The 22,886-nt window shown below is 37.2% G+C and overlaps 1 protein-coding gene across 1 annotated transcript in view; it reads right to left on the reverse strand.

Annotated features, from left to right (window-relative positions):
- Window positions 1-2,887: 2,887 nt before the first annotated feature.
- Window positions 2,888-22,886, reverse strand: part of LOC149154903 (brefeldin A-inhibited guanine nucleotide-exchange protein 2-like) — a 48,043-nt gene continuing 28,044 nt past the window's right edge. Inside the window, exons 2-6 of the mRNA XM_089441319.1 lie at window positions 4,960-5,277; window positions 4,283-4,631; window positions 3,728-4,150; window positions 3,314-3,606; window positions 2,888-3,222 (exon numbers count right to left, since the gene is read on the reverse strand). Coding sequence (XP_089297445.1) covers window positions 2,907-3,222; window positions 3,314-3,606; window positions 3,728-4,150; window positions 4,283-4,631; window positions 4,960-5,277 — 1,699 coding nt within the window. The 3' untranslated portion in view covers window positions 2,888-2,906. The remainder of the gene's footprint in view (window positions 3,223-3,313; window positions 3,607-3,727; window positions 4,151-4,282; window positions 4,632-4,959; window positions 5,278-22,886) is intronic.

Consider the following 22,886-nt stretch of genomic DNA (forward strand, 5'->3'; position numbering starts at 1 on the left):
AAAAAGTGCCCATCCTCCACTCACCTCCATCGCACTCCCTCACTTAATCTCGACCTCCCCTCTCCATTTCCTGTCTGCATCAAGAAGCTCACTGTTGTCTCTTCTTCCAAGTTGTCCCACCGCTTCTTTCGTTCCTCTGCTCGTGCATCCTCGAGTTCTTCTCACATCAGCTATTCTTCAAACTCCCACCACGAATGCTCTGTCTCTCTTTATAAGAAAAAGTCAAGGAAGAGTAGCTCATTTCAAAACCAACAGTCCATCTAAATCCTGAAATCAACAGATCAGTCCATTACAAAGTTAGCAGAGTGAACAATACAGGCAGTAGGAATCACAGGAACAGCATCCGCAAGAGGCACAACAAGCACTTCAAAAGCACAGAGAAGGCGTTGACAAAGATGGACTTCAATCCAATTGAGAAAGCAGCAAGAAACGATGGTTGTGCCACATGTAAGGCTAACAAGTTCATGATCAGCAGGTTTCAAGAAGCACTTCAAGATCTCAAATCAGAAATGAAAATGGAATTCAGCTACCAAAAGAAGACTATGGAAAGCCAGAAAGCGGAGCTAATCGCACTAAAAAATAAATGTGTGCATCTGGAAGAAGTGGTGGCCTACATCAAATCCTCCACTCTAAGCCAGGAGGGAGAAAATTCAATACACCAAGGCAAGAAGCAGCACTCCTATCAGGGACATTCAGTAAATCAATACTAAACATTTCAAACACTACAATAGACACCAATCATTATGTTTTGTAAATTTATCTTTCTATTAGGCCAATATGTAAGGCAATATGCCAGAATAGTTATAGGAATCAATAGAATTTTGGAATTCAAGCACAGAATCAGAGATTGCGTTCCCATTTTCCCTCTACAGCTTGATACCAATCTCCATCGAATGTAACAGGAGCTTACTCCTCTTCACTTTTTTGGTAATAAAATAAATACCCGATCTTGTCAAAAAATTATAATAATAATAATATTAATGATTAAGTTGAGATTGAACTATTACGATTGATTAATGATAAGTTAAGTGATTTTTCATCAACTATACTTGATTACCAATTGATGCAAGGTGATTTACTATTTTTGGAAAGTCATACTTGAGATGCTAGAAATGACTTTTTATTTTTAGAAAGTCACTCTAGAATTGTCAGAAATTAGATTTTTGCGCCGAGAGGTGCTCTACAGCCCAGTGTAGGACAGATGTGTAGACGTTAGATGTTAGATGTTAAATGTCAGACGTTAGATATAAATATTTTTTAAATTTATTTTTTTATATTGTAATTTTGTTCTTATTAATAAATTTACGAACAATATTTTAGATAAAAGAAAATCATAATATACATATCACATTAAAATATATAGCGTACAAATGGATCTGGGCTGGTAGATAATGAAATTCATCCCTGAGCTGCCAATTTTCAACACTCCACTAGCTTTGATGTAAACTGTGCTCATCTATCTAACACAATTTCTTTGGGTACTCCATATCTTGTATCTTGTGAGTATAGTATCATAAAGGAATTCAGCTATTCTCTTTTCTTGGATATTATTTTTAATGGTTGCACTTCCACCCACTGGGTAAGATAATCAATACACACTAGTAAGTACTTAAATTGATTAGAAGGTGGATTAATTGGTCCAACAAAATCCATCCCCCATTTTTCAAATGGCTCCAAAAAAATTAATGGTTGGATAGGCATTTCCTCTAATTTAGTTGGTTGGCCCATTCTTTGGCATTCATCACAATACCTCACATATTCCTTTGCATCCTTATGCAATGTTGGCCAATAAAAACCTGTGGAGAGTACTTTCTTAGCAGTTCTTGTGGCTGCAAAATGTCCACCACTAAGTTAACCTAAAAACATAGGCGTCTCGAACCACTTCCTGCATGTTCACACTCAAACCTCTGCATGAAGTTCCAACTCGAGCTACATTTCTCAATAGTTGGTAGCAGTCCCACATTCCCCTTTAATACTCGAGCTTGGTTTAATGATTACATGTCGCAGCATGACCCAGAATCAGTGCCTTCAACCCTTCACAGATACCCAGGCAACAGGGTATCAAATCAATAAATTATGGATGTTGTAGGATAGTTATAATCCTGTGGCATGCAGAAAGAGGATGCTTGTACCCAGTTCAAGCAGGAAGTTCACCACACTCTTTACCTACTGAATGCTGGCATTCAGACAGCTGACATTAGCCATTCATGGAAAAAGGGCAAGGGCTTCATGAGGAAGGTGCTCATGCCTGGCTGTGGTAATGGATGATGTGAACAACAGACATCCACCTACCATTATTAAAGAGGAACCCATTATAGAAGACACAGCTAGCAACGAACGGGCAGATGAAGCAGGACCCTTACTTGAAGACCATATGGATAAGCTTGAGGCAAATCTTTTGTTTCAATATCTGTTGCAATGGTTTACTTAATTTTTGTATTGGGGAATTGTGTGGCCAAAAAGTCATAGCAATAGATAGCTTTCTATGTTCAACTGTGATAGTACTTAGGACTAGGCACTGTTCTAAGCTCCATGGGGTTATCATGGTAAATTTTGTATATTTTGTAAATTTTGCTCTTCAAAGTGAAAGCAAACTGATAGTGGCCATCTGAACTGTGGATCTCTCTTTGGAGAGAATTATGTATATATATATATATATATATAATGTAAAAACATAGAAATAATCTTGTTTTGACACACTTGTGTTGACTGGCAAAAACAGGTGGCCAAAGTTATGGCTATCTTCCAGACATCCAACTCAGGTAAGTATTGCAAAAGAGATCCAGCAGTAAATGCAAACTTAATCAGAATATTAGTCTAATAAATTATGCATGAAAGTAGTGCTTTGGCACCTTCTTTCCACAAAATTCTCATGCCCGCCAACAAAAAACCAAAGTGAACCTCAATTAGCAACAGCGAAATTTTAGACAATGACGAGCTTTACTAACCTTTACAGCATCAATATTCTTCTGCTTAATGTCAGCAGCAGAGTGGAGAGATGTGAACTTTGCCACAGAGGTTACAAAAGCATCCCGTTGTGTTTGCATACCCATGACAGCAGTCACATGGATCGCATAACGGAAGCCCTCAAGACAATGGAATGTGACCACTTCATCATCGCTTTGGCCAAGAGTAACACTGAATGCTGCCAGCATTGGAGCCCAGCAAGCCTCCAGCATGAATCTCAAAATTTCCACATCTGTTGCAGCATAATAGGTTGACCTGTAAATTTCAAGTTGATCAGCTTAACAACTTGAAAAATCACCACATCCAGAAGAACTTACCATAGCATAAAGATCATCGTGTAACTTACTCAGATTTGCCAGTCTTCGCTTTAAATTGCTCTTGCATATGTCGAATGAGATCATCACTCTTCTCCAATGGTTTTTCTTCCCCTCTCTTGCGAATTACCAAATTAAGTATACTATCTAAACCTAAAATCATGTTTCCATTAGTAGGCTGTTTACTTGGTAGAGTCAAAGTATCATCTTTCATCTTGATCTCTTTTTTGGCTATACGATCATATAGGGATCCAAGGTAAACTTCTGGCAAATCCTTTCCATTGTCTATTCCTCGATTGTTTCGCAGGAAATCAGCTTTTGACATCTGAAATGCCAAAGGTTGTAAAAATAAGACGGAATCAACAAAAGCTTTACACCAAATGAGAATACAAATAAATTTTTATTACACCAGGATACAAAATTTTGATAGAAGCAGAACGACAAACCTTGTTTTTGACCATTGGATTGTGTGCATCTGTGTTGAGCAATATCACAGAATAAGCAAGCACATAAGCAGTGTCTGCACTTGTAAATGCTTTTGGGTTGCATTTGGAATAGCATTCAGCAAATTTTTCCATGATGCGATCAATTTTTTGTGCCTCTCCAGGTAATCTGAAGCCTTGTAGAAACAACCTGATTGCTTCATCAAATTCCATTCCTTCAAAGTTGAAAGAATCAACATATGCATGCATAACCTTCAGAGAAAAATCTTCTCTTTCTCCTAAATAATCCCCAATCATGGTTAGATCCAAGCCAGAAGTCTTTTTCAAAAATGTTGCTATATCCTCAGGGGAGTCCCCAACCTTTTTTGCATTGATAAGAAATTGGATACCCTTAGAAGGCTTTCTGTTGAAAAGCGAAATTCCTTCCTGCTTAGTCATCAAGTAGGATACACAATATTTGTAAGAATTCTACAAATATTAGGGACAAATTTAAGATAACTAAGTTAGAAAGACTTCGGATGAAAAGATTCAGAGTTTTAATAAATTGAAGCTATTTACCTGAAGTTCTAGTTTGTAGGCACGTCGCTGCTCAAATGTGGCAGCTTCTGATATATCCTTACTAATTTCAGCTTGGAATGTCATTCCATTCGTGGCTTCTTCCCGAATTCCATTTGACGAAAGTATTGTATTACCAGGGTCCACATTCACATCATCTGTTTGAGAATTTCTTGGCAATGAAGAATCTGAAATGCGCAACTGCTTGTTCATCCAAACTCCCATAGATCTACATATCCCTACCAAACATTTGATAGCTTCTAGTTTAAATGTAGCATCCTGAGTTGGAGATAATGTAGTGATAGCCCCCGGATGGACACCTTGAGCAGTTTTTAAAAGTCCATTAACCATCCTGCAAATTATGAAATATACTGTGATTGGTAAGAAGCAGCTTGAGCAATTCTAAATTCTATCATTTCCTCACGGGATCCAACAAAAAAATCAAATAATTTAAATAAATATTTATAAATGCATGAATGTATTAAAGTATTTATTTGTGTACATTAATGAAATATAAGATGCACTTGTTCCCAAACAAACAACCCATCTAAAAAAATCTCAATACTAACAATATCATTATGAAATTTGAATCCTTGCACATTGATGAAAAATCCATCCTTGTTGAAAATTGCAAGAAAGGAAATAAAACCACCCTGGACATGTAAGAGTGATAGGCATACCTCTCAAAAATATTTGACGATTCAACATCACAGTCATAATTGACAAAAATATCAGCCAGAATTTGGGAATCTGTGGATAGCTTATCCAAAAAATGAAGAACTATCATCTTCTGCTGAATGTTTGGTTGAGCAATATTTTCCAGAACACGGAGAATAAACATTGGGAAAAAAACTCCAATCTCAGCCTTTAGTCCAGCTCTAAATCTCGATACCAAACTCATAAAAAGGGAGCAGGAAAGTTGGAAAATATTTATCATTGACAGTGTACTGTTCTTCAGAAGAGATAGGCAAAGGTACTGTTTGATTCCCCCAAGAAACCTGTTATATTACAAGCATGTGGGCAACAACAATCAAAATATATTTAAAAATGTAGATATCTAATTTGTTCGCTAGTTCAAGTCACTTTTTATAGCTGCTACAACTGAACTAGTGTAAAACTACAATAACCCTACACAAGTTTGATCTAAAATTGTAACAGAATAGATATAAAAAAATACAGGCTTTCAATATGCACACATAAAACTAATTTTCTGCACATCAATATAACAGCATACCAATCCAACAAACTGGGCAGTTTAATTTAAAGCCCATTCATGGAGCAAATTTAAGTCTTGTGAGACAACACACTCCTGTACAAAGTTGTGAACCAAGTTCCAATCCAATTTGACATGCCATCTGTTACATTATCTGGTAGTGGTTGCCCAAAGCTGTTCTCCTTTAAGCTTTAGCAAGTAGAGAAGTAGCAGAGATTGCAGAGCTGGAGAAGGTACAAACATGTAAAGGAGACCTTCATAGGGAGGCTAGATTTTTTACAGGCCTTACTTGCTACTTGGGTTTGTGGGAGTTTCAGAGCATTAATGATGTAAGGGGCATGCTTGAGGGAATCTTCTAATCCAGGAGGACTGAGATCCCCATGCTTGACATGCATTTAATTCTGAGAGTTACACTGTTGGAATAGGGCACACTACTCTAGATGGCACATTAATGCTGGAAATTATTCATGAAGGGTGGGGGTGCATTTACTCCTTAATGGTGGGCTGCTTTACTTCTTGACTAGCGGGGCGCATTCATGTGGGGATTACCATTCTCCATGAGGGCACGTTCTTTTTCTGACTCGTTCCCTTGCTCTATAAAAGGAGAAAGAGGACACATTAGCTTAGCAGTCTATGAGATATTGTGTTCTTAGTGTTTGATTGCAGAGCAAAGCATGTGAAGCTTGGGAGCAAAACCCAGTTGTTGTATCTTCTTTTTCAAAGTGTTGAAAATCGGCAGCTCAAGAATGAATTTCCTTAAATAAAATCTCATTTCAGACAATTTTTAGTGACTTTCTAAAAATAGAAATTCATGTTTAGCATTTCAAGTATGACTTTCCAAAAATAGTAGATCACCTTGCATCAATTGGTAATCAAGTATAGTTGATGCAAAATCACTTATCATTAATCAATCCCAATAGTTCAATCTCGACTTAATCATCAATATTATTAATATTATTATCCTTTATGATACTATGATATTATTATTAAAAGGAATTACAAGTCACCTTACCTTTATCACGTCAATCACTTCGCACCTCTCTCTTTGATGTCTCACATGGCACTACGTATCTCTCTCTCTCTCTCTCTCTCTCTCTCTCTTAATGATACATTACACTCTCTCTTACGCCCTCATCAAAGCCATGGCATATTTGATATTCCTCTTACACTCATTAAAGACGTCATTAAAGATTCCTCTTACGCTCTCTTTAATACATATGTTACACTCTCCTTAACTAAGGTGTGTGTTCTTCTCTCAATGGCATAAGTTATTAAAGCAATCGTACCTCCCCTTAATGGCATAAGTTACAAGGCATGTGTTGCCTCTCCATAATGGCATAAGTTACTCTTCCCAAAAAGGCATACATTGCACCTACCTCAAGGCATGCCAGTTGCTCTCCTTTCTGGCATGAATTTGTTGCTCCTCATATAAATGTATCTCATATCATCTCATCTCCTTACTATTTGTGCATTGTGAAAGAAGAATTCGAACTTGAGAAAGAGTTAGAGAGATTTGAAGAGGATTGTGAGAGACAAACTTGGAGAGTAAGCACAGAACTTAATGAGCCAAGGTTGATTCAGTGTTTCAGTGTTGATTTAGTTGAAGGGAAGGTTGATTCAGTGTTTGCATCCGTTGTTGCTACCAATGATCTTTATGCTTCAGCTTGTTCAAATTTGGGTGAACTTACTCATTCTCTTGATCTCTCATTGTACTTTGTATCTCTATTGAACAATTGATATCTAATAGAAGAAGAATCTGGTTGGGTTTTCCCCTTGTGGGTTTTGCGCTGGTCATTGGACCTAAATTTTTTGTGTCTCATTTTGTTCTTGGTTGTCTTCTATTGTGCATTTGGTTTATGTTCTATCTACAATTACTTAATTGATATTGCAACAGAAAGAAGTTTTGTAATAAGTAATTGTTACAACATAGAACATCAAAATTTCAACATGGTATCAGAGCTTTGGTGAATACAAGCCCAAGAAGATAAGAGAAGATAAGAACATGGTATCACTCCTTTGCAGAAATTTTACTTCAAAGAGATCTTACTTGCTACTAAAATTTATTGCCCGAGAAGATAAGAGCTATCACTTCTTTGCAGAAATTTTACTTCAAAGAGATCCTACTTGCTGCTGAAATTTGTTGTCCAATAAGATATGAGTTGTCACTTTTTTGCAGAAATTTTACTTGCTGCTGAGAATTGTTGCCCAAGAAGATAAGAGTTATTACTTTTTTGCATAAATTTTACTTCAAAGTGATCTTACTTGCCACTGAAATTTGCTTGACTTGATCAAGATGTCTTCTTCTTACTTCAAGAATGAAGAGAAGTTGAATGATGTTTCGAATTTTGGTCCATGGAAGGCAAGATTGAATATTACTCTTGAAGAACATCATGTACTGGAATATGTGAAAGTCGAGGCAGCAAAACCACCAAAAAATTTGAATGTTGTTGTCAAGGCTAGATTCAAGAAGGGAGAAGCCGAGGCTAAGAAGATTATCCTTGATTCTCTTGGAGACCATCTCATCACCTACGTCTCCAAGTTGAGGAAATCTAAGGAATATATGACAAGTCGATTGGAATGTATCAACTAAACAACTTGAGTCAAATCCTTGCTTTAAAGAATCAACTCAAGGACATTAAGATGAATACAGAGGAGAGACCATTCAAGCATACTTCATTAGAATATCAAAAATCAAGAATCAGTCGTCAACTACTGGAGAAATTGTATTTGATAAAGAGTTGTTGTTGATTACGCTTGGAAGTCTTTCTCCAACTTGGGAATTTCCAACATTTGATGAGCTCTTGGGAAAGTGCAGCGAAGAACAAGCTGAAATGATTTCCAAAGAAAGAATTCCCAAGCATGAAGAAGGAGAACCTATTGTCTTTGTTGTCCAAGCCAAGAAGCAGAAAGGAAAAAAAGCCATCACTTTTCAAGAAAGCCCGCTCCTCGACCCAACAGTTCCTATAAATGGAACAGGGACTTATCAAAAGTTTAATGCTACAATTGCCATAAGCATGCCCACTATGTTGTGACTGTCTAGAAAATAGAAGAGCACCAAGATCCAACTACACCAATCGTAAAGAAAGTTATCGTTCTTCCAAGACTTCAAGGAACCCAAGGTATGATAATAATGCAGATGAAACACAATCACAGTAACTTCTCGTTTCTGCTCTTTCTAGTTCCTCTCCTACAGATTCTTGTGACCACTAGTTGGTTGATAGTGTTGCTTCAAGACACTTTTCTGGTAATAAAAAAGTTCTCTCAAAGCTAGTTGAGAGGGAGACAGATCTGAAAATCATCCTTGGAGATAACTCTACATATCCTATAAAGAGATCTAGTTATGTTTTTTTTCATCTAGATCAAGGTAAAACTAAATCTCATCAAGAAGTTTTGTATGTACCTGGTTTGAAAAAGAATCGTGTATCTATATCTACCTTAGAAGACAAAGAAATGAAAGTTGTTTTCATAAATGGAAAAGTTCTCACTTGGCCAATGAGATCTAGCATGAGAGATGTCTTCACTCTAGGATTGAGATTTGAAGGTCTTTATAAAGTCAATGGACGACCAATTCATGTGTTGATTCATGACAGCAATCATCAATGTGAACTTTGGCACTGAAGGTTCACTCATTTGCACTATAAAGCATTGCCTCATGTAAGAAAGAGGATTTCTGGAATGTCTAAGATTACAATGGATCATGATGGGGTCTGCCAAAGGTGTGCAAGTGGAAAGCATGTAAAGGGACCATTCCCTTCAAGTAAAAGAAAAACCAGTCAGGTACTTCATCTTATACATTTTGATTTATGTGGACCTATGTTTGTAACTTCTCTTGGTGGCTACTTGTATTATATAATCTTTGTGGATGATTTTTCTTCTAAGACAAGGATTTTCTTTTTGAGAAACAAAATTCAAGCATTTAACTTTTTCAGAGACCTCAAAGCTCTGGTAGAAAAAACAAAATGGAAACAGATCAAAATCTTCAGTTCTGACAATGGAGGAGAGTTCACTTCAAATGATTTCATTGACTTCTACAAAGACGTTGGAATCAGGAAAGAGACCACCATACCATATAACCCTGAACAAAATGGTGTGGCTGAAAAAAAGAACAAAACTATCATGGAAGCAGTCAGAGCTATGTTGCATGATCAAAAGCTACCAAAGTTTCTATGGGGAGAAGTTGCTAATATTGTTTTTTATGTCCAAAATAGATCTCCACACCAAGCCTTAAACAACAAGACTCTTGAAGAAGTCTTCACTCGTGAAAATCCCAAGGTTAGGCTGTTATGAACATAAATTATGTAAAAATAAATAAAAATAGATAATAAGTAATAATCATAATAATATAAATATAATAATAAATAATAAGTAAATTAATTAATGGTTAGTTAGTTAATAATGAAAAGGCATGTCTTAGAGACATGTATGTTCGTGAAAGGGTACTTACCTGGCTATATATACAGGACCCTCATTCTCTTTTGTACTCATCCTACATCACTTCTTTTACACAATATACAATTTACAATTACTATCCTACGATGGATGTCTTTTTTTACGAACTATTTTAAATATTTCCGCTGCGTATATGACTTTTGGTCATTACATTGGTATCAGAGTTGTTCGATCCTCTGGTCGCTCAACCATTGCACAGAGTCGTGTTCTCCGATCCAGCGCTTTGATCGTCAAATTCATCAACATTGTCGTCATTGAAGTGTTTTGCTACAAGAAATTGGAGTTTCTCCAATTAACTATCAAGCATTTGGCCATTCAATAATAATAATAATAATAAATTTATATATATATATATATATATATACATGGAGAGAAAATAAAAAGGCAAAAAATAAAGAAAATCAAATCAAATTCAAAAAAAGAAAAAATTAAATAAAATAAATACATATAAAGATTAAATATATATATATATATATATATAGTTGGATGTAAATTTTGAGGAACATTCATATATATAGAAAGATTCTACATTATTGATAAAAAGTGCATGATAAAGTTAAGAGGGAATCTTTCCAAATATATTTAAAACTATACGTAAGAGAAGGAAGAGTAAATAATATTATCTTGATTCTTCATTAATTGGTTTACAAGCCCGTGGTTTTAGAAACCCATGGTAATTGCCCATGGTATTTTAAAAGTAAAAGAAAAACAAAATGAATACAAAATCTCTTTATGTGAATGGTAAGTTTTACTTTTTATGTGGAAAACATTAACTGAGGTTTTAGAAACCCATGGTAATTGCCCATGGTATTTTAAAAGTAAAAGAAAAACGAAAGGAATACAAAATTTCTTTATGTGAACGGTAAGTTAAGTTTTACTTTTTATGTGGAAAACATTAACTGAGGTTTTAGAAACCCATGGTAATTGCCCATGGTATTTTAAAAGTAAAAGAAAAACGAAAGGAATACAAAATTTCTTTATGTGAACGGTAAGTTTTACTTTTTATGTGGACAACATTAACCGAGTCGAAAGTACATAAGTGAACATATATTTTATATTATACCCCAAAGAGGTGAATAGCCACGTTTCACTAGGGTTGTAACTTTCCAAAAAGAAAAAAGAAAAAATTATAAATAAAAGATATATAAAGAGAAGTATTATATTATAAAGGGGTATTTAAGGAAAAGTTCAAGTCATAAAATTATTGAAAATATATAAGTACAAGGTGGGTATTATTATTAACAGTTACATGAGGAGAAAATATCAATTAAGAATTTACGTTTAAAGTGACTTTGAATTGAAGTTTAAAGAGTTATATGAAATTTAAAAAATAAATACAAAGGGCAATAAGATATTTAAAAGAAGCCAATTGAAACAATATTTAAATATTCTTTTTAAAGTACAAAAGGAAAATTATATAAAAAGAAAAGTTTAACGAGTTATATGAAATTTAAAAAATAAATACAAAGGGCAATAAGATATTTAAAAGAAGCCAATTGAAACAATATTTAAATATTCTTTTTAAAGTACAAAAGGAAAAAAAACATAAGTAGAATTTTATAAAAAGAATACAGATAATAGGAAATTGGATTAAAAGAGTTTTGAAGAACTATAAAAAAAAGATATATATATATATATATATATATATTAAAAAGACACTTTTAAAGGAGGCTTGAAATACAAAGTCCAAAGGAACTTTAAATATAATACCTTAAGTCATCTCGACAAAACAAATGGGATCAATCATTGAAAAAAAAATGATGGAGCTCGATTCTAAAATGACGAAGGAAGAAAAGTTTTCCTATAATGGACTTTCAGTTACAGATCACGAAGTGATTACATTAAAAGGAAGAGAAGTTAATGTCACCATCAGCCCTAGCAATGATAAAAATTATATCAACATCAACTTGGCAAATCAACTATTAATTCCAGAGCTAAGCATCGGTGTAAAGAAAATTATTTTTGACCAAAACGAGTATAAAATTAGTGATGTACAAGTGACAATAGGTCATTATGACTACATATCTCAATTTCATGTTGTAAAGACGAATAAAAACACTGACATCATACTCAGTAAACCCTGGTTTAAGGATTTGGGTACATTCATGTTAAACATAAAGAAACAAGTTTCGACGTTTCCTTATAAAGGGAAGATGGTCATGTTTCGAGACATAACAAGTAAATCAAAATCAATAAAATCTTCATTAGAAGACCTTAAGGATATCTCAGATTTGAGGTTTCAAGATAATGGAAAAACTATATCAAAGAAGCAAAAAGAGCTTGAAGAAGTCATCTGCAACAAAGAAAAAGGAATTTTCGCGCCTCAAATATCACCAAGAAAAGCTACTTGAACAAGTCAAGAAAGCTAAAGCATCAAACAAAGAACTCAAGGAGTGTTTATTAGAATAAGAAGAAGAAAATTTATGTTTAAAGAGCCTTAACCAAACATTGGTAGAACAAATCAAGTGTTTAAAAGACGAGGAGCATGAAGGCCAAAATAATGTTGACTCAGAGAATGAGGAATGCTTACGTCTCAAAAATCATAATCAAAATCTGCTCAAACAGATAAAAAAACTTAAGGACGAAAAGAAGTCATTGACAAATAGGTTCAAAGAACTTGCCATAAAGGAAGCATTAAAATCTCCAGATGTAGCAACCCAAACTGAAATAACAAAGATCAAGACCACTAATCTCGCAGTTCAGGCAAATCCAAACCTTATTGAAGTAAAAACATACTCAGAGGTTGTCGTTCAAACAAAAGACACCCCAAATAAAGATTCAGTGGTTAAGTCAACAACAACAATGCCTGATGGAAATTAGGAAACTGTCGTAAAAACTTTAAAGGAAGTTCAAACAAGAAAAACTCCTTATCTACATCCGAATCACAAGAGTAGACACCTTAATCAATCTACAAATCTATATCACTCATAACATAAACAGCAAACTTATGTTACAAAAAAAATTGAAGTGATCTCAATTCAGTCTACTGATGACAATTTGTTACAAAGTCCCAGCGATCAGAAGATACCACAGAAGGTTAATCTAAGATGGTCTGATCCATTCTCAATAAGAAAATTTTATATATCACTCCAAGGATCATATCAACTTGTATCGACAAAGATGATTGTTCCGAGACGAGAAGGCATTCATAGCAGAAAAAGATATCATGCAGAAGACATTTGTAACAGAAAAGAGATCAAGATCTTTCATCAACAAAGTTTAAGGACAAAGCTTTTTGAAGGAGAAGGCAATGTTATGAACATAAATCGTGTAAAAATAAATAAAAATAGATAATAAATAATAATTATAATAATATAAATATAATAATAAATAATAAGTAAATTAACTAACAGTTAATTAGTTAATAATAAAAAGGCATGTCTTAGGGACATGCCTATTCGTGAATGGGTACTTACCTGGCTATATATACAAGACCCTCATTATCATATGTACTCATCCTACATCAATGCTTTTATACAATATACAATTTACAATTACTATCCTACGATGGATGTCTTTGTTTGCGAACTATTTTAAATATTTCCGCTGCGTATACAACTTTTGGTCATTACATAGGCACTCGAGGATTTTTGGTTGCCCTGCCTACTTTCATGTGCCAAAGGAAAAGAAGAACAAACTAGACGCTTCAAGTAAGAAAGGTACGTTTGTTGGTTATTGTGAAAATTTTAAAACTGTTGATTTTTAATGTACCTTGGACAAGTGGTTTCCCATGGGTTAGTCTCTACTTAGGGAAAAGTGTCTAAAATAATTATTTTCCTCAATGTGACTTTATAAAGTGAGAGTGACTTTATAAGTGGTAAAGTCAATGTTAAATTATAAAGTGAAAATTGACTTTAGACATAAAGTACAATGTGGGTACTTTATTTAATGCGTGAGTTAAAAAATAGAAAGTGAGAACTAAATGCACATTTATTCTCATCCCTTGATCTAAATGAATCTAAGCCATTAGATCTTAGGGTTGCCCAAAAGTCATTTAGGGAAACAAAAGGGGGAAAAGAAAAGAGAGACTACATTCATTCTTCATGAGCATATTGGAGAAAGAAAGGCGAGAGCTGGAGAAAAATTTTGATGAAGAAATTTGTTGCAGCACGCTGAAGGAGTGATTTCCGGGCAAATCTGAGCACGGAAATCAGGGCATAGAAGACAGCAGAAAGTACAGTACGAACAACATTTAATGTTGTGAGCTGCACACCGTTCGAGAGAAGTTTTTGAAAAAAAAATGGAAAAATGCTACAGTCCGTACAACGGTACGGAAATACATACAATCTGTATCCGTACAGTGCATATTTTCAACTTCAAGTGGTCATGGAAATCGAGGCAAAGTGGGCACGATTTTCAAGGAGTTTTGGGCTGAAGAGATAAGTTGTATTTCGTCGTTTTGTTTTGTCTACAAATGTATTTTTCCTAAACTTGAAAGATAAATAAATTTGAAGAGCTCTCTAACAAGTTTTCCCCGGAGAAGATTGAAGGGTTTTCCCTGGGTCTAAGTTGACCAAAAATCTGTATGTATGTTTATGTGTGTTGTTGGCTTGTTTATGTCCATATTTATTTTCAGCATGTGTTTTAATCTGAAAATTTCATTTCCAAAATTCGATGAGTTGAATGTATGTTTTATGGGAAAGAGCATTTAACTGAATGGGAGTGATAAGGTGAAATTAAAACCGGGTTAGTATTGCATGAAACTTTTTAGTCATCAAATTTCAACATGTTATCGGAGCTATAGGCTGAAAAAATTGAAGTTTGAGACAGCAAACAGTGGTTTGGACAACAAACTGAATTTTTGGACAGCAAACCGATATTTTGAGACAACAAGGTGAAATTTCACACAAACTGAACTTTTGGAACATCAAGGTGCTGGAAAGTTCATTTCTCCATTTTTTGTTTTGTAAATTTTGGACAGCAATCATGGACATGTTCTTAAGGATAGTGGACAGACTGGATGGGATATCCAACAATGCCGTTTGTAAGGACAGAATTCAGACAGTGTTTGAGGAGGCAGCAGTTTGGGACATAGTGCAGCAAGTGGTTGTACCTCCTACTACTACAGGTGAACTTGCTTAATTCACAAAAAATAATGCAAAGGAAAAAAGGATTTTGATGGACAGTTTGAAGGATCATGTGGTTCCTCAAATGAGAGGAAACACATATGCATATCAGATGTGGACAGCTCTACCCACTCTCTATCAGAGTACCAATGAGAGCAGGAAGATGGTGTTCAAAGAACAATTGAAGAACATCAAGATGACACACGCTGAAAGGGTAGTTCATTATCTTGGCAGGGTCAAGCAGGTATGTGATGATTTGACTGTTATTGGTGAGGCAGTTGCACCTACAGAGGTAGTCGAGATAGATGTAACGGGACTTCCTAAGTCTTGGGAGGTCTTTGGAGATGTTGTTACCTTTAGGGAGAATCTTCCGAATTGGGACAGATTTTGTGATGATTGTGTGCAACATGAGATACGGAAGACTATCAGTGGTGGGGTGAAGATAGCAGATGAGGAGGATGTAGCCTTGACAACCAAGGGGAAGAACAAAGGGAGGGCCAAGAAAGGGGCCTCATCAGATGGGGCTAAGGGTAAGGAGAAGAAGAAGAAAGATACGATTATGTCCAAAGTCAAATGTGGGACACTATGTTGCTACGTGTCCTGAGAGGAAGAACCAGGGGTAGAAGGGTACTGCAGCTTCAGCAAAGGTGGAGTAGTTTGCTTCATAGTTTGACAAGGACTTTGCATTTATTACTTCTACATCTAGTAGGAGTACATCATCCGATGTGTGGTACATAGACAACGGGGCTTCCCACCATATGACAGGTGCACGGGAGTTATTTTCAGAGCTTACAGAGAGGACACTTGATATTGAGATTGTATTAGGAGATGACCGCACTGTGAGCATTGTTGGTGTGGGGACTGTGACCTTTGAGAGGGAATCTTTGCCTCCTTTGAAGGTCATGGATGTTTTGAATGTTCCGCGGATGAAGAAGAACTTGATTTCAGTGTCTGCTATGGAGGAGAAGGGATTTGACATCACTTTCTCAGAAGGGCAGGTATTGATGCATCCCAGGGGAGCTTCCATCACTTCGGTCAAAGTGATTGGAGTCTGCTCTGGGAAACTATACAGGTTTAGTTTTCAATCAGCAGGAGCATTGGTGAGTAGCACATCTGATAGCACTCACACTAGTACCACCAGCAGTAGAGACTTGTGTGAGTTATGGCACTAGAGGATGGCCCATATGCATCATGGAGCTTTGAGAGTACTAATGCAGATCACTACTAGAGTTCCTGATTTCAGTGTCGAGCATTATGAGGTCTGCAGAGGGTGTGCTTTGGGCAAGTACACCAAGTTACCATTCCCAGCAAGCGACGGCAGATCTATAGGTATACTAGACTTGATTCATACTGATGTTAGTGGTTGTGTGTCTCATGTGTCTTTGCGTGGTTATGAGTATTATGTTATATTCGTTGATGACTACTCTAGGAGGACTTGGATATATTTCCTGAAGACCAAGAGTGAGTTCTTCAATCGCTTTAAAGAGTTCAAAGCTCTTGTGGAAAAGAAGACAGGTAGGAAGATTCGGGTCTTGAGGTCAGAGAATGGTGGTGAGTACACCGATGGTGGGCATTAGGAGAGAGTTCACAGTTCCTTACAACCCCCAGCGGAATGGGGTGTCTGAAAGGAGGAACATAGCTATTGTTGGGGCTGCTAGAACGATGATTCATGATCAGGGGTTACCTTTGTTTTTGTGGGTTGAGGCCTGCAATACTACAAAACAGGAGTCATCACAGAGTATTGGGGAATATGACTTCAGAGGAAGCTTTCACTTGGAGAGAAACCTCATGTGGGACATCTTCGTATCTTTGGATGTCTCACATATTCTTATATCCCTAAGGAGTAGAGGACGAAGCTAGAACCCATGGCAGAGAAGCGTATCTTTATGGGTTACAGCGAGACTTCGAAGGCCTATCGAATCTTCATTCCTTCTAAACAGAGCGTGGTGATTAGGAGGGATGTGAAGTTCGAGGAGGAGAGGGCCTATTGGACATCACAGGAGTAAGATAAGAGAGAGTCACAGACTTCTCCTCGGCAGGGAGGTCAGGTACAGGGAGCAAGACCTTAGGGTTCTGGATCGACTGGTACAAGAGGTACTTCAGTGTCAGTGACATCTGGGGCACTAGTGGCGAGTTCACCGAGCACTTCTTTAGGGAGTCCACTGGTACAGAGTTCACATGGCACTTCAGCTGACACAGGCACAGGTGTCGGTACAAGTTCTTCGAGGATAGGTGTTGGTACAGGCACACCAAGGTCAGTTGGCAGACCTTCAGGTTCACCAGACTGGGGGGCAGAGGATGAGGTTCCCTATGGGGAAGCTTCTTCAAGGAAGAGGAGGCCCAAGTGGCTTCAAGACACCTTGAAGGAAGCGGAGTCCGTTGGTCCTCCGAAGAGGGTGAACAGGGAGAGTGTGCCACCTGAGCAGTTTTGCAATTATGTAACCAAGGCTACCAGCATTGTTGACTCAGAGCCTACTAGCTATGAAGAGGCTGCCAGCCACGAGGTATGGAGAGAGGCTATGGTGGAGGAGTATGCCTCTATCATTAAGAACAATGTCTGGGAAGTGGTGCCTAGGCTTGAGGGCAAGTCAGTTGTGACTTCCAGGTGGCTCTACAAGATCCATTGAGAAGTTCAAGGCAAGGTTTGTGGCTAGAGGGTTCTCAAAGATAGAGGGAGTTGACTATGATGAGACCTTCGCTCCCATAGCTCGGTACACTTCTATCCAATCACTTATTTCTAATGCTGCAGAAATGGGTTGGAAAATCCATCAGATGGATGTGAAGACCGCAATTATAAATGGAGTTATAGAGGAGGAGGTGTATGTTGAGCAACCACAGGGCTTTGAGGTACTTGGGCGGGAGACCCATGTATGCTAGTTGACGCGAGCACTCTACAAACTTAAGCAAGCTCCGAGAGCTTGGCATTCGAGGATTGATACTTACTTGCAGCATATGGGTTTTACGAAGAGTGATGCAGATCCGAACCTATACTACAATGTTGTAAGGGATGATACGCCAATTCTTGTGTTGTATGTTGATGACTTGTTCAATACTGGGGCAGAGAGACTGATTAGTGCTTGCAAGGAGGATTTTGCTATGGAGTTCAAGATGAAGGAGCTGCGCTGATGAATTACTTTTTGGGGCTTGAGGTGTGGCAGGAGGAGGGGCATATCTTTCTAGGGCAGGGGCAGTATGTTGTGGATGTGTTGAGCAGATTTCACATGGCAGACTGTAGACCCATGTCTACACCAACTGGAAGAATCTTCATGTTTCGAATTCTAGTTTGGTGGATCCCACATTTATAGGCAACTTATTGGGTTCATGATGTATCTGGTCAAAACTAGGCCAGATATATGCTTTGCAATGAACACACTTAGCTAGTTCATGGTTGAGCCCAGGAAGGTGCACTGGGTAGCTGCAAAGCACATTCTTCGCTACGTGCAGGGGACTGTTGATTATGGTCTGGACTATAGGCGGGGAGATTGAGTGAGGTTGGCAGGTTACACAGATTCTGATTGGGCAGGGTGTGCTTCTAACAAGAAAAGCACTTTAGGGTGTTGCTTCGGATTGGGTTCAGTAATTGTGTCATGGTTCAGTCGAAAGCAAAAGTCAGTTGCTTTGAGCTCTTCTAAGGCTGAGTATATGGCTGCTAGCCAGGCTAGTTGTGAGGCCATTTGACTTCGCAAGTTTTTGTATGGTCTATTTGATCAGGAGTTGAGACCAACGGTTACTCACTGTGATAATCAGGGTTGCATTAAACTCACGGAGAATCCAGTGTTTCATGACAGGTCAAAACACATTGACATCAGATATCATTTCATCAGGGACTATGTTCAAAAGGGGGCAATGACGCTGCAGTATATTTTGACAGATGAGCAGTTGGCCGATGTTCTCACGAAGTCCTTGCCAAGAGGCAAGCATGTCCATTTCAGGGACAAGATGGGTGTCGTAAGAAACACTTTCCTCAATAAGAGGAAGTGTTGATTTTTAATGTACCTTGGACAAGTGGTTTCCCATGGGTTAGTCTCTACCTAGGGAAAAGTGTCCAAAATAATTAATTTCCTCAGTGTGACTTTATAAAGTGAAACTGACTTTATAAGTGGTAAAGTCAATGTTAAATTATAAGTGAAAAGTGGCTTTAGACATAAAGTACAATGTGGGTACTTTATTTAATGGGTGAGTTAAAAAATAGAGAGTGAGAATTAAATGCACATTTATTCTCATCCCTTGATCTAAATGAATATGAACCATTAGATCTTAGGGTTGCCCAAAAGTCATTTAGGGAAACAAAAGGGGCAAAAGAAAAGAGACACTGCATTCATTCTTCATGAGAAGATTGGAGAAAGGAGGTCGAGAGCTGGAGAAAAGTTTTGAAGGAGAAATTTGTTGCAGCATGCTGAAGGAGTGATTTCTGGACAAAGTTGGGCACGAAAATCAAGGCATAAAAGACAACATAGGGTACAGTACGAACAACATTTAATGTTGTGAGTTGCACGTTGTTCGAGAGAAGTTTTTGAAAAATAAAAACGTCCAATCCGTACAGCGGTACGAAAATCCGTACAGTCCGTACGAAATTTGTACAGTACAGTCTGTAAATTCTATATCCATACAGTACATATTTTCAGCTTCAAGTGGGCATGGAAATCGAGGCAAAGTGGGCATGGTTTTCAACGAGTTTTGGGCTAAAGAGATAAGTTGTATTTTGTTGTTTTGTTTTGTTTGCAAATGTATTTTTCCTAAACTTGAAAGATAAATAAATTTGAAGAGTTCTCTAACAGGTTTTCCCCAGAGAAGATTGAAGGGGTTTTCCCTGGGTCTAAGTTGACCAAAAATCTGTGTATTTTTATGTGTGTTGTTGGTCTGTTTATGTCCATATTTATTTTCAGCATGTGTTGACATTCCCATGTATTTTAATCTGAAAAATTCATTTCCAGAATTCTATATGTTGAATGTATGTTTATGGGAAAGGGCATCTAACTGAATGGGAGTGATAAGGTGAAATTAAAACCGGGTTGGGATTGCAGAAAACGTTTTAGTCATCAAATTTCAACAAAAGCTTACAAGAAAATACACACCTAGTCAATGAACTATAGAGTTTATCGGGGATGTAAAATTTGATGAAAATGCAGCTCTTGGAAAGCAAGAAACACTCCTAGAGAAACCTTCAGAGAAAGCAAGAAACCATGTCGATTCCATGGATACGTTGTAGCCATGAGCAACATTATTCAGGATGAACCATGCACTTTTGAAGAAGTAGTGAAAGATCAAGTATGGAAAGATGCAATGACCGAAGAATATGAGTCCATCATACATAATGATGCATGGGAAGCAGTTCCAAGACCCAAAGGTAACTCTGTTGTGACTTCAAAATGATACATAAAATTAAACATGGTGGGGATGGCAGTGTTGAAAAATATAAAGCTAGATTTGTGGCTAGAGTTTTCTCTCACAAAGAGGGAGTAGACTATGATGACACGTTTTGCCCTTGTTGCCCAATATACTACCATCTGATCAATTGTGGCTTTAGCTGCTAGCCAGGGATGGACTCTTCACCAAATGGATGTGAAAATTGCTTTTTTGCATGGCTTCATCAAGGAAGAAGTATTTATGGAGAAACAACAAGGCTTTGAAGTACATGACCGGAAAATTCATGTGGGTAGACTGAAGAAAGCTCCTCTCTATGGATTGAAGCAAGTCCCAAGAGCTTGGTATGCCCACATTGATAACTTCTTGATGAAGCTTGGTTTTACCATAAGCAATGTTGATCCAAATCTCTACTCCAAAATGGTCCAAGATATGTCGTTGATTTTGGTATTATATGTTGATGACTTATTCTTGACACTTGGAGAACCTCTTATCTTTCAGTGTAAAAGGGAGTTAGCTTCTAAGTTTGAAATGAAAGATCTTCATTTGATGTACTATTTCCTAGGCCTAAAGGTATGGCAAAGACCTAGTGAGAATTTCCTTTCTCAAGAAAAATATGTTGTCAAGCTACTAAAAAGATTTGGTATGAAATAATGTACGTCCACGAATACACCAATGAAAATGAATTTCAAGAAGTTATGTGGTGAAGTTGCAGGTCCTGATTTGACAAATACTTCTGAGTATCTAATTTGACAAATACTTCCAGGTATCAACAACTGATTGGGACACTAATATTCTTAGTGAACACTAGACAGAACATATGTTTTGCGATCAATACTCTAAGCCAATATATGAGTAAGCCATCACATGCACATTGGATTGTTGCAAAACATCTGCTGAGATACCTGCATGGGAACATCAATCTTGGATTGAGATATACTGTCAGATATGTGAGACTACATGGGTACTCTGAGTTGATTGGGTTGGTGACTCTGCTGACCGAAAGAGCACATCTAGATGCCACTTTAGCTTGGGATGTGCCATGATATTTTGGATGAGCAGAAAACAAAAATTTGTAGCCCTTAGCAAGATTGAAGTCGAGTACAATGCTACTAGCATGGCTAGTTGTGAGCCAGTATGGCTAGGGAACTTCTTTGGAGAGTTGTTTGAGCATGTACTAGATACAACAGTGATTTACTGTGACAATAAGAGTCGGATTCGACTTGCAAAAAATCTTGTGTTCCATGACAAGTCCAAGCACATTGAGATTAAATATCACTATATCTGGGATATGGTGCAAAGAGGAGCAGTGAGACTCCATCATATTGCAATTGATGATCAAATAGCTAACATAATTACCAAGCTTTTGCCGAAAGGGAAGTTCTTGGTATTCAGAGAGCAACTTGGGCTAACGGATGTGACCCTTCATGGTGGGGTCGGTCACGGATGATCGAGAACACAGAGCTATGCTCTTCCCTCTTGTTTGAGCTCACAACTTGGGAATAGAGCCAAGAGAGCTACTGGGGTTAAGGGAACTCTTGACTGTAGGTTGTATAAAATCCTTGTCATGTGTTGACAAGTGGTAACCCCCCCTACCATCAAGTTTGGGACTTGCCAAGAGTATACCCCAGTATGCATCCTACCCACAAGTTGGGCTTGTTGGGATTGCCACCCATCTGGCCAATGGGTGTGGTAAAGCTTGGTTGTGCACGATCCTTGTCAGGTGTTGATAAGTGGTAATCCCCCCAAGTAGATATGAGACTTGGTTGTGCATGATCCTTGTCATGTGTTAACAAGTGGTAATCCCCCCAAAGTCTATGGATGCAAGTGTTCTATCACTTGACTCTTATGGTAAGGTTTGGTTGTGTGTGATCCTTGTCATGTGTTAACAAGTGATAATCCCCCCAAGTCTGTGTCAAGGTGGGAAGATCACTAGATATAGGTGTCCCGAACAAAATTCGTATACGCAACGGAGTAATCTTCAAAATATTTCGAAGACAAAGACATTCATTGTAGGACAAGTAATGTATATTGAATAGTGTATAAAGAATTGATATGATGTTTTCATTACAACTGAGGGTCCTATATATATACCCAGGCAGGTACCCTTTCACGCATGGCCATGTCTTTAGAGACATGCCTTTTCATTAACTAATCACTAGCTAATTAATCCTTCATTATGATTATTATTGTTTACATTATTTTTTATTATTTATCTATAAATTATGTTCATAACATTGCCTTCCTCTTTAAAAAGCTTTGTCCTAAAAGCTGATTGATGAAAGAGCCTGATCTCTTTTCCCATTTTGAATATCTTCTCGGCTCAAAATTTTCATCTTCGTATATACAAGACGATATGATCTCCTGGGTGATAAACAAAATTGTCAGACTGAGAATGGATCTAACCATCTTAGATTAATCTTCTGTGGAACTTTCCGGTGACTAGAAATTTGTAATGAATTGTTATCATAGGATTGGATTCTGCAAACTTCAGTTTTCCTTGGAACATAAATCT

The sequence above is a fragment of the Pinus tabuliformis genome, chromosome 9 (assembly GCF_031772625.1).
Source record: "Pinus tabuliformis cultivar Carrire ecotype Pingquan chromosome 9, CPIR1, whole genome shotgun sequence".
NCBI classification, from domain to species: domain Eukaryota; kingdom Viridiplantae; phylum Streptophyta; class Pinopsida; order Pinales; family Pinaceae; genus Pinus; species Pinus tabuliformis.